Raw genomic sequence first — 11,258 nt, 5'->3', positions numbered from 1 at the left:
TGCACCAGACTTGGCACCCTCCAGTTTTAGTAAATCAAACTCAATATTTTTTTTTCCCCCACTTTTCTACATCTTCTTCTTATTGGAGGAGAGGGACAGTGAAGTGCAAAGCCCACCTTCATTTTCCATGCCAAAGCAGCCTATCATGATGCCACCTAGTCATGTCTTTGTTGGGGGAGGGTACATATTGTTGGGTCACACCAAATCAAACTGTTAGGTGACCAGCATTGCTTTAGGTAACAGTACTACACAGAAGGTAGGCTTTGGGATTGGAGCTGCAATACAGGCAATTGGCACAGGCCATTGCATCATGTGACCAGTACTTGGCTGGCATTTGGTGTCACCGAGTCCAAAAAAAAGTAGCCATGAAAAGTAAGTAAAGAGCTCAGCAGTCCTGTCATTCCTTTTCAGATCAAGCGCCATGGTTGCAACGAATGTCATCTTCCTGTAGCAGCCATTAGTCTTGGGAGAGCATGGGAATGAAGTGGGCGTGGCTAAGGGCACAAACTGACATCACAGCAACCAATTGGACACCTTTCTCCCCTGCTGGACTACAGAGCAGCTCCCACTCTCCATCACATAAGTGGCAGGTATTCTGTAGTCTGCATTACTTCTAAAACATGTGACTGTTCGGTATGTGGAAAGAACCCATAAACCATGAAGCTTTTTATAGAATGCCAATGGAGATTTATTTTATGACCAGTTTTGTTGTTTGCAAAGTTTTGTAATAAAATAGATCTAAACCCAACCCCTGACATCTCATAGAAGTGGGAACAGGTTAATGTAATTTTTTAAAAAGTGGTTTCCAAACTTTCAAAATCTGCAAATTCAATTGGAAGAATACCTGATGATCCTGCCATCAAAAATCTTTGTTCAGGTACTTCCTGTTGTAGGGTGACAACTGTCTCCCAGTTGTACTCCTGTGTTGTCACCCAATCAATTCAATCAGCTATGGTGACACACATTGCACAGGCATGGTCCACTGTGGTCAGTGTGTGGTGGGGGGGGGAGCCAGTCCAGGGTCCACTGCGGTCAGTATCGTGGGGGGGGGGGGGGGGGCAGTCCAGGGTCCACTGCGGTCAGTATCGTGGGGGGGGGCCAGTCCAGGGTCCATTGCAGTCAGTATTGTGGGGGGGGGGGCAGTCCAGGGTTCACTGCGGTCAGTATCGTGGGGGGGGGGCCAGTCCAGGGTCCACTGCGGTCAGTATCGTGGGGGGGGGCCAGTCCAGGGTCCATTGCAGTCAGTATCGTGTGGGGGGGGGGGGGGCGGGCAGTCCAGGGTTCACTGCGGTCAGTATCGTGGGGGGGGCCAGTCCAGGGTCCACTGCGGTCAGTATCGGGGGGGGGCCAGGCCAGGGTCCACTGCGGTCAGTATCGGGGGGGGGGGGGGGGGGGAGGTCTGTCCAGGATCCACTGCAGTCAGTATCGTGGGGGGGGGAGCGCCAGTCCAGGGTCCACTGCAGTCAGTATTGGGGGGAGCCAGTATAGGGTCCACTGCGGTCAGTATCGTGTGGGGGGGGGGGGGGAGCCAGTCCAGGGTCCACTGCGGTCAGTATTGAGGGAAGGGGGAGCCAGTCCAGAGCAATGATGTACCGCCAACGCTGCAGTGAGTGTGTGTGTGGCTGAGTAGTGGCTGAAGGAGATCAGCAGCGAAAACAAAATTAAGCACTTGACCTCCGGGAGGTTTTACCCCTCTTCATGACCAGGCAATTTTTTTTTGCCATTCGGCACTGCGCTACTTTAACTGGTAATTGCTCGGTCACGCAGCACTGTACCCAAATAACATTTAGATAATTTTTTCACATTAATAGAGCTTTCTTTTGGTGGTATTTTATCACCACTGGGTTTTTATTTATTTTTATTATATAAACGAAAAAAGACCACAAATTTTGAAAAAAACCTCCGATGTCCGTTTTAAAACATATCAAATTTCTTCTTAAATTTAGGCCAAAATGTATTCTGCTACATGTGCAAGTGCTGGGGGGCTGATCCTGCTAACACTGTGTTTTTGGGGACACTAATATAGTTCTGACTGATCAGGATACTGTTCCAGACAGACACTATACTAGTAATGGTGGGGATCAGCGACTTATTGACTGTGATAGTGTGGTGGGCAATCAGTGACTGGCGCTAACTGACACTGGCTGGGAGGGGTGCTAACTGATACTATCTGACACCGCTAGTGACACTAATACAGTGATAACACTGTCACTGTACTAATGACTGGCTGGGTGACGGGTGATCCGGAGGGCAAGCAAAGGGTAAAAGTGGTTCTAAAGGCTTTTTACCTTTATGCATTAATGCATACCTCCCAACATTTTCAGATGGGAATGAGGGACACCTACTTGCAAACGTATGTAGGCATAGGACACGCCCCCCTGACACACCCCCCCTTAAAGGAGAATTAACCCCAAACAAGGTTAATTAAATCCACAATGACTTTTTTTTGCCGCTCCTATTCTTTTATATTGGCTTTTAACATTTACAAATGCAGCAATTTAGAATTTGGATGAAAGGTTTAGCACGGGAAACACTTTTTGAAAGATAAAAACTATATAGACCAGAGCAAAATGAAGGACACATAAGGGGGAAAGAAGGACAGAGGGACATCGCTCCAAATCAGGGAAAGTTGGGAGCTATGATTAATGTAAAAAAAAAACAAAAAAAACCTCTGTAACAGAACTCCCCCCACCCCCAATATACTTACCCTCCCATTCCTGATCCAGCAATGTGCATGAGAGCAGCGGCTCTCCCCCTCCTCACTGGGAAGATTAACAGCAGCAGGAGCCATTGGTTCCTACTGCTGTCAATTAAATCCAGTGACAAGGGAGTGGCCGAGCTGTCCTGGGAGCGAGCCCGTGCAAAGTGCCCCCATAGGAAGCAGGTTCCTATGAGGGCAATCGTTGGAGGGGGAGCCAAGAGTGCAAGTGGGGGGACGCCAGAAGAAATGGATTGGGGCTGGTAGGAGATGTATTTCATTAGGAAAAAAAAAAGCTTTTATATCACTTTAAAGTGTTACTAAACCCAGCAGCCTGTATTCACTATATCTGGTCTCCCACAGTATGAATGGGGAGAAGGGATCTCACGGCTCCAGGAGCACACATGCAGGCTGTAAACTGTCTCTTCGGATGGGAAGCCACAGGTGCTGACTATTACCACTAGCAACAGGCGAATAACAAGCTCTGGACTGCCGCACTCTTCAGAAGACCACTTTCTTTTATTGGAAAATCACATCACAGCTCAACAAACACAGCAAACAAGGAAAAAGCTATGAATAAGCACTACAGCTAGTGCGAAACGTCAGCAATTTTTCCTTGTTCGTTGTGTTTGTTGAGCTGTGATGTGATTTTCCAATAAAAGAAAGTGGTCTTCTGAAGAGTGCGGCAGTCCAGAGCTTGTTTTTTTGGTCTCCCACAGTACACAGAACATGGAAATGTAGTTTCAGTAAATATAAACGGATAAATACCTTTTCTCATCAGCAGTATATAGCAGTCATGTGACTTCTATCTGTCTGGTTAAAGCTTGTAGGACAGGGATATGCAATTAGAGGAATGCCAGCTATTGCAGAACTACAAGTCCCATGATGCATAGCAAGACTCTGACAGTCACAAGCATGACACCCAGAGGCAGAGGCATGACGGGACTTGTAGTTTTGCAAGTCTGCTAATTGCATATCCCTATTGTAGGAGGAGTTTTCATTCTCCTCTGACTGGCCTATGAGGCTGAATGACCACTGACCCTCTGTCTGACAGTGCTGATTGGCCCTGTGCTGATCACATGCACCCGCTCTATAAAAAAAAAAAAAAAAAAAAAAAAAAAAAAACTAGCAATACACACAAATCTGAGCATGTGCAGAGTGACTTCACTAACACTTATCCGGAGATGTTTTGAGGACAATGCAAGAAGGGAAGGATCAGAGAAGATAGGATAAAACAGCCTTTTTACACAATGCAGAGGATTAACCACAGTGAGTATAACAAGCATGCTTGCATACACAGACTGATTTTACTGCTGTGGGTTTAGTAACACTTTAAAAGTGTTACTAAGCCCACAACAGTAAAATCTGTCTGTATATGCAGTAAACCATGCTTGTTATACTCACTGTGGAATTTAAGGGGTTAATCCTCCGCATTGTGTAAAAAGGCTCTTTGACACTATATGGACAGATCCTTCCCCCTCTGCACTGTCTAACTTGGCAATACAAGCAAGGGTAGCCACCCCCGGAACATGCTCAGTTTAGTTTCTATTGCTGGAGAGAACATTTTCTGTTTCAGTTGAACTGTTCGGTTCACATGATATTGACATCACACATGTGGGCGTGTATACAGGCTGTAGTGGAAATCTCCTCCTACCTGGAAACTGACCACTGGACAAACTGTGCAGTTTATCACTGACCGTGGTATACAGATCAGCAAAAAAGGTATATAGTGGCAGTATTTTAATGTAAAAAAAAGAAGACTTAGAAGCTGTGGGCACTGTGGGGTGTTAGGGTGTGGGTATTAGGGTTTCCCCTTGAAGAACAAGGTTAGCACTTCGGGATTGGAATAGGGACCTCCTCCAAAGGTCAGCAGGCGTGTCCCCAAAGGTCAAGAGGTGTGGCTGAACCACCCCCACCAAAGTGTTCCTCCTCCCCCAACTAAGTCGGGGAATGAACAAGTTGGGGAAAGTGCTTTGCGCCAGATTCCTCTGTGGGGAGGAGCAGAGGAACTATTTACATATTACTGGGTTTAGTAACACTTTAACTGTGTGCCAAACAAGTGCATGTGTGCTTATTTTACTCACTTACAGACTGGCCTTTCTTACTGATTTCAGCTGATTGGCAAGTGAAATCAGGGAATAAAAAAAAAAAAAAAAAAAAAGAAAGACAGATCTGGGTTATGATTGGCCACAGCAATCAGCAGGTTCACAGCCAAAGGCATTGGCTGCGAGCCTGCTGACAAACCACAACATGAGAGGCAGGGAACGCAACGCCTGTAAACCCAGAAGTTCGGCACGATGTGCCCAGGGGAGCCACCGGCCAGCAGTAGAATTACTACAGGCCGATCGGCAAGTGGTTACAACAATATTTTACGTAAATGATTATGATACACAGTGCTCTAGCACAGGAGAAGTCACCCTGCCAGGATTGAGATCTATTTGAAGTAAACGGTGGGTCGGCAATGTGAATAGAACTACATATGGGCATTTCTTGACAAAGACGAAGATGAAACATCCACAACGTCACTATATATATATATATATATATATATATATATATATATATATATATATATATATATATATATATATATATATATATAGATAGAGAGAGAGAGAGAGAAAGATATATATTTTTACATATATATATATATATATATATTTTTTTTTTTTTATAAAAAGTCTTAAAATTTCATGGAGGTGTTGAAACAAAATAACACTGTCAGGTCATGACATCCGCTTGAGGAGTGCTGGAGTATTTGGTAGCTACAGGAAGTTTTGGCCAGCAGGGGGGGGGGGGTTTGAACACACCTCCTCCCTGATTAACCTGCTGTTTATTCTTCGTTCCTCTAGGGAGGGGGCAGAATGTGCAGAGCAAAGTCATCAGTCTTCAAAACTCCTCCCTTCCAGGTGGATCCTGGCCAAACTTTATCGACAATTTTTTTTTTTCGACAAGAGGGTTCAGAAAAGTCATCACTGTAAACAGAGCCCCAGGCTGTAAGCGACTGGGGTATTATGAGCGAGTGGATTATGGTATGTACTAAGGCAGCAGAACTTCTGCCCCCCCTCCCCCAGGTCACCTAATAATCTTCCACACCAGCGAGGAGACCGCTTGTACCCCACAACATTCAGAAAGTGAAAAAAAAAATAGATATATATAAAAAAACAAAAAAAAGTAAAATTCCTAAATTGAGTAAAATCGTACCTCCCCCCATCTCCCCTTTAAATACCCCCAAATGAGTGAGGAGGGGGGAGATCAATTCTTAATAATAGCTGACGGGGGGGTAACAAAGTCCATGTAAAGTTTCCCTCCTCAACCGCCACTTAGTTAACCCTTCTGATGCTAGACTGCCAAGTACGGAGCGCAGTTTAACATATGTGCCCCCCCTCCCCCACCCCCCAATCTAGCCCTTTCCAAGAAGAAAGTGAATTGCCAGATTGCCGTATTCCGCTCTCAGAAACCCCCCCCCCCCCCCACCCCGGGGAATTCAGTAGTATTCATGTCCTGAGGTTAAATCCCCCAATACAGTACCTATCGCCCTCTCTTCTTCAATGGGGGGGAGGGAGACTGGGCGGGGGTGTGAGGTCAAAATGCTCCTCCCCCCCCTCCATGTTCTTCTTAATGCCACAAGAGCAAATGGATCACCCGTTTGAAAGTTTGTTACACCGCGTAGGACGGGCCCCTGAAGCTGATTGGAGGGAGAGAGAGAGAGAGAGAGAGAGTGGGGAGGGATTCGTGCTCCAGTTGTCCTCTGCATCCCCCCCCCCTTCCTCTTGTACATAAAAATGTGCGTTTTCAGTTATCTGTCTCCGAAGCCCCGCAGCCCGGGCCCCACACCTACGACTCTGAGCTGGAGCGAGAAATGTTCTGCAGGAGCGATTTGTAAATGGCCGAGTTGAGGAATCGAGGGTAGGAGTCTCTGTGCATCAAGGTGTATATCTGCAACTGGGCATCGTCGAAGGTCTGGGGGTTGGGTTCCTGCATCCGCCGGTTGATCACCTCTCTGACTCGGGAATCCAGGCTGACCTGCAGGGGGCAGCAGAGGACAAGAGTGAATAAACAAGCCGCAGGACAATCCCACAGCAGCACTGCAAATAGAAACATGAAGATTCAATAAAAAATGGTGCAAACTGCCGAAATCACATGAAAGAGATTTTAACTATTTTCATGGTAAATTGTGTTAGCAAAATCTTTAAAGCCTTTGGTAACAAAATGTTTCCATGCCCATAGGCAGCGGCAAATCAGCAAATCACGGATTTCTCCGAAGTGTGGACGGCGGTTTTATTGAATCCTCCAAGAAAGATCTGCATTCAGAAACATGCAGAAAATCACACATCAAGTCTGCAGCGTTACAGAGGACTCACCTGCATCCGCCGCGTGGACTGTACCCCTCCTGCCACAACACAGGCATAGCATCAATGTTTACAATCACTTTATGAACTCCTCCTTCCCAATCACAAAGTATATAGTTGTTAAAAAAAGAAAAAAGAAAGTGAGACCTGCTCAGTGCTGGCAGAGGAGGAATTTTTTTCTCTGTGTACCCGTCCCATTCTGAAGATCACTGACTACTGTCATGCTGTAAGTCAGGGGTCTCCAAAGATTGGAAACAAAGGGCCAGTTTACTGCCCTTCAAAATTTAGGGGGGGCAGACTGTGGCAGTAAAAAAAATTACACTATTGGTGTCAGTGGGAGGAATAGTGCCCCATCATTGGTGTCAGTGGGAGGAATAGTGCCCCATCATTGGTGTCAGTGGCAGGAATAGTGCCCCATCATTGGTGTCAGTGGCAGGAATAGTGCCCCATCATTGGTGTCAGTGGCAGGAATAGTGCCCCATCATTGGTGTCAGTGGCAGGAATAGTGTCCCATCATTGGTGTCGGTGGCAGGAATAGTGTCCCATCATTGGTGTCGGTGGCAGGAATAGTGCCCCATCATTGGTGTCGGTGGCAGGAATATTGCCCCATCATTGGTGTCGGTGGCAGGAATAGTGCCCCATCATTGGTGTCAGTGGCAGGAATAGTGCCCCATCATTGGTGTCAGTGGCAGGAATAGTGTCCCATCATTGGTGTCAGTGGCAGGAATAGTGCCCCATCATTGGTGTCAGTGGCAGGAATAGTGCCCCATCATTGGTGTCAGTGGCAGGAATAGTGCCCCATCATTGGTGTCAGTGGCAGGAATAGTGCCCCATCATTGGTGTCAGTGGCAGGAATAGTGCCCCATCATTGGTGTCAGTGGCAGGAATAGTGCCCCATCATTGGTGTCAGTGGCAGGAATAGTGCCCCATCATTGGTGTCAGTGGCAGGAATAGTGCCCCATCATTGGTGTCAGTGGCAGGAATAGTGCCCCATCATTGGTGTCAGTGGCAGGAATAGTGCCCCATCATTGGTGTCAGTGGCAGGAATAGTGCCCCATCATTAGTGTCAGTGGCAGGAATAGTGCCCCATCATTGGTGTCAGTGGCAGGAATAGTGTCCCATCATTGGTGTCAGTGGCAGGAATAGTGTCCCATCAGTGGTGTCAGTGGCAGGAATAGTTCTGCATCTGTGGTGTGGGAGGAAAATGTCCCCATTGTTGTCACTGAGAAGAATAGTGCCCTGTCTTTTGGTGTCAATAGAAGGAATAGCGCCCCTTAACAGTGGAAGGGATAGCGCCCCAAGGGCCAGATGAAGGCAAGCAAAGGGCCACATCCGACCTGCGGGCCACAGTTTGAAGATCCCTGCTGTAGGTAAAGTTAAAAATGCCTGCAGTTAGCCTAATGCCCATAAGAGGGCAGTACAATCACACACATCATCCAAGTAAAAAAATGGACCACGTTTGAGATGTACAAAAGGTTTTTTGGCACATTGCAATCACAAGCTATATATTTCCTGCTGCTACTATAAAATTTTAAATCATTACATTCTAATTTTATTCCCCTATTATCTCTAAAAAGGCATTTTAAAGCATTTAAAAAAAAAATCACAGCTGAATCCCAATCTAAACATCCGATTCCCAGCTGTGCCAACAAAAACCCCAACTAGATGAGAAATCCAAGAATCTCCCCTGAAATCTCAGAGATTTTGGGGCAAAGGTCATAGGTCAATGCAGCTGATTACACACGTGTCTGGAACCTGCAGAACCCCCCATTGTTAGCAGGCATCAGTGAGCCTCATGGCAGCAGTGATGATTTTTGTAGCTACCTGGCTGGTAGTTGAGTCTGAAGGGGCAGAACAACAAAGCTCTTAATTCACTCGCTGCTCATCTCTCGCCTCGATTACTGCAACTCCCTCCTCATTGGCTTACCTCTGCATACTCTATCCTCCCTTCAGTCCATCATGAATGCTGCTGCCAGACTCATCCACCTTACCAATCGCTCTGTCATTCCCTCCACGGGCTTCCGCTCACCCAACGAATTCAATTCAAAACACTAACAACTACTTACAAAGCAATCCACAACTCTGCCCCCAGCTACATCACTGACCTAGTCTCTAAATACCAACCTAATCGTTCTCTTCGTTCTTCCCAAGACCTTCTGCTCTCTACCTCCCTCCTCACCTCTTCCATGCTCGTCTCCAGGACTTTTCCAGAGCCTCTGCAAGCCTATGGAGCTCCTTACCCCAATCTGTCTATCTCCTACTCTATTAGCTTTTAGATGATCCGTGAAAACCCTCCTCTTCAGAGAAGCCTAACCTACCCACACCTAACAACTGTATTTTCAGTTTGTCTATCTGATCACCCCCCACAGCTACTACCCTTTGTACCACTTGACCCTCCCTTCTAGATTGTAAGCTCTAACAAGCGGGGCCCTCCGATCCCTCCTGTATTGAATTGTATTGCACTTTCTTCTCCGATGTTGTAAAGCGCTGTGCAAACTGTTGGCGCTATATAAATCCTGTATAATAATAATCAGTTTGGGTTTGGTGGGGGGGGGGGGGGGGGTTGAATTCTGGGTGCGGCCACGTTTACCTCCTTGGGAGACAAGATGGAGATGTAATCCTCATAGATCATGCGTGCCTTCTCTTCCACAAAATGCTTGCTGTTGTCCTTCTTCAGCTCCTCGCAGGCCAGCCAGAAGAGCATGTTCTCCTCGCTGTACTCGGTGCGCAAAAACTCGCGGAACACATTGCGCCCGGCTGGGTTCTTCATCAGCTTCTCGAAGGAGTGGCCCCAGCTGTGTATCTCTTCTGAGGACGGCTTTGTGCTGCGGGGTGAAAAAAAAAAAAAGGATCAGCTTGTGAATCCAAGAGCCCAGGACTGACCATTTAAAGAAATACTCCGCTCAATACAGATTACCAGTATTACATTCTCTCCGAGATGTTTTTAAATCTACAAAATCCTGAAGTCCCTTATCTGTGGCTGCAAATACTTCCCTGCAGGGGTCTCAACTCTTCCTGAACCCTACATGGCCATTCTCATGCTCTTCAAACTGCCCATTTAATATCAACAGATGATCTGCGTTTGGCATGACGTCATTTCTCCTGAGATCTGTGCAGGGTCTAGGCATGTTCAAGCATCAGGCCGAGGTTAGGTTTACAGTTAAATGTTAGTTTAAATGGTTGAAGTGTATGAAAAGCTGAAACCTTTCCTTTGTGTTTCAGAGTAGAAAGGGGTTACCCCCCAACAGTCTTTTCTTTAGCTGTTCCTATCCTGTTGGGAAGATTTCCCTTCACTTCCTGTCCCCGAGATGCAACAGGAAGCAAAAGAAGATTTCTACCAGGTGAGAGGAATTCCCCTCTTAACATGTCATACTTACCTGCTCTGTGTAATGGTTTTGCACAGAGCAGCCCAGATCCTCCTCTTCTCAGGTCCCCCCGGCTGGTGCACCTGCCCCCCTGGCCGAGTGCCCCCAGAGCAAATACAGAATACTTTATTAATCCCAAAGGTAAATTGACAACAAACAGTTTGTTGTGGAGCTCACTCCTGAGACGCTGCTCTGCATGTCCATTCAGACATAGAGCCACAGCTCGACCCCACCCCCCCTCTCTTCTCTTTGACTCACTGGCTGTGACTGACAGCAGCATTGGCTCCCGCTGCTGTCTCAGCCAATGAGGAGGGAGGGTATGAGGCTCTTGAGCACATCGCTGGATTGAGATGGGGCTCAGGTAAGTATTAGGGGAGGCTGGAGAGGCTGCTGCACACAGAAGGCTTTCACAGAAGAATGCATGAAGGTAAAAAAATCCTTGAGCATCCTTGCATTAAGGTAAAAAATGTTTAGGCATCAGCACCCCCGCCCCCCCCCCCCTTTTACTTACCTGAGCCCTTCATTTGTGTCAGTGTACATCTACAACTCTTCTCTCCCTTCACTTCGTGGTCTCACTCCCTTTGCTGAGGCATTGGCTCCCATTGCTGTCAATCAAAGCCGGTAACGATGGTGCTGGGCCAAGTCCCGCTGCCTGTGTCAATGGTCGCAGAGAGTACAGTTTGGGAGCGAGCCCACGTGTGCTCCCATCCCAGATAGCAAATAAAAGTTTGAAAATGACTTGCTAACCTATTGCTAGACTTGTCAGGCTTCACAAGGTTAAGTCCGCATTGCATGACTCCAGATCAACTTTCTTTGCAAACATTCTGCAAAGTCTGCTGCAAG

The 11,258-nt window shown here is 46.9% G+C and overlaps 1 protein-coding gene across 1 annotated transcript in view; it reads right to left on the bottom strand.

The window, feature by feature from the left end:
- Nucleotides 1-5,601: 5,601 nt before the first annotated feature.
- The window catches only part of RGS19 (regulator of G protein signaling 19), a 64,395-nt gene continuing 58,738 nt past the window's right edge, over nt 5,602-11,258 (bottom strand). The window contains 2 exon segments of the mRNA XM_077460383.1: nt 5,602-6,724; nt 9,641-9,875. Coding sequence (XP_077316509.1) covers nt 6,536-6,724; nt 9,641-9,875 — 424 coding nt within the window. The 3' untranslated portion in view covers nt 5,602-6,535.

The sequence above is a fragment of the Lithobates pipiens genome, unplaced genomic scaffold, assembly GCF_037356315.1.
Source record: "Lithobates pipiens isolate NorthernLeopardFrog02 unplaced genomic scaffold, aLitPip1_a1.2 Scaffold_28, whole genome shotgun sequence".
NCBI classification, from domain to species: Eukaryota; Metazoa; Chordata; class Amphibia; order Anura; family Ranidae; genus Lithobates; species Lithobates pipiens.
This window is presented reverse-complemented; position numbering and strand designations above follow the sequence as displayed.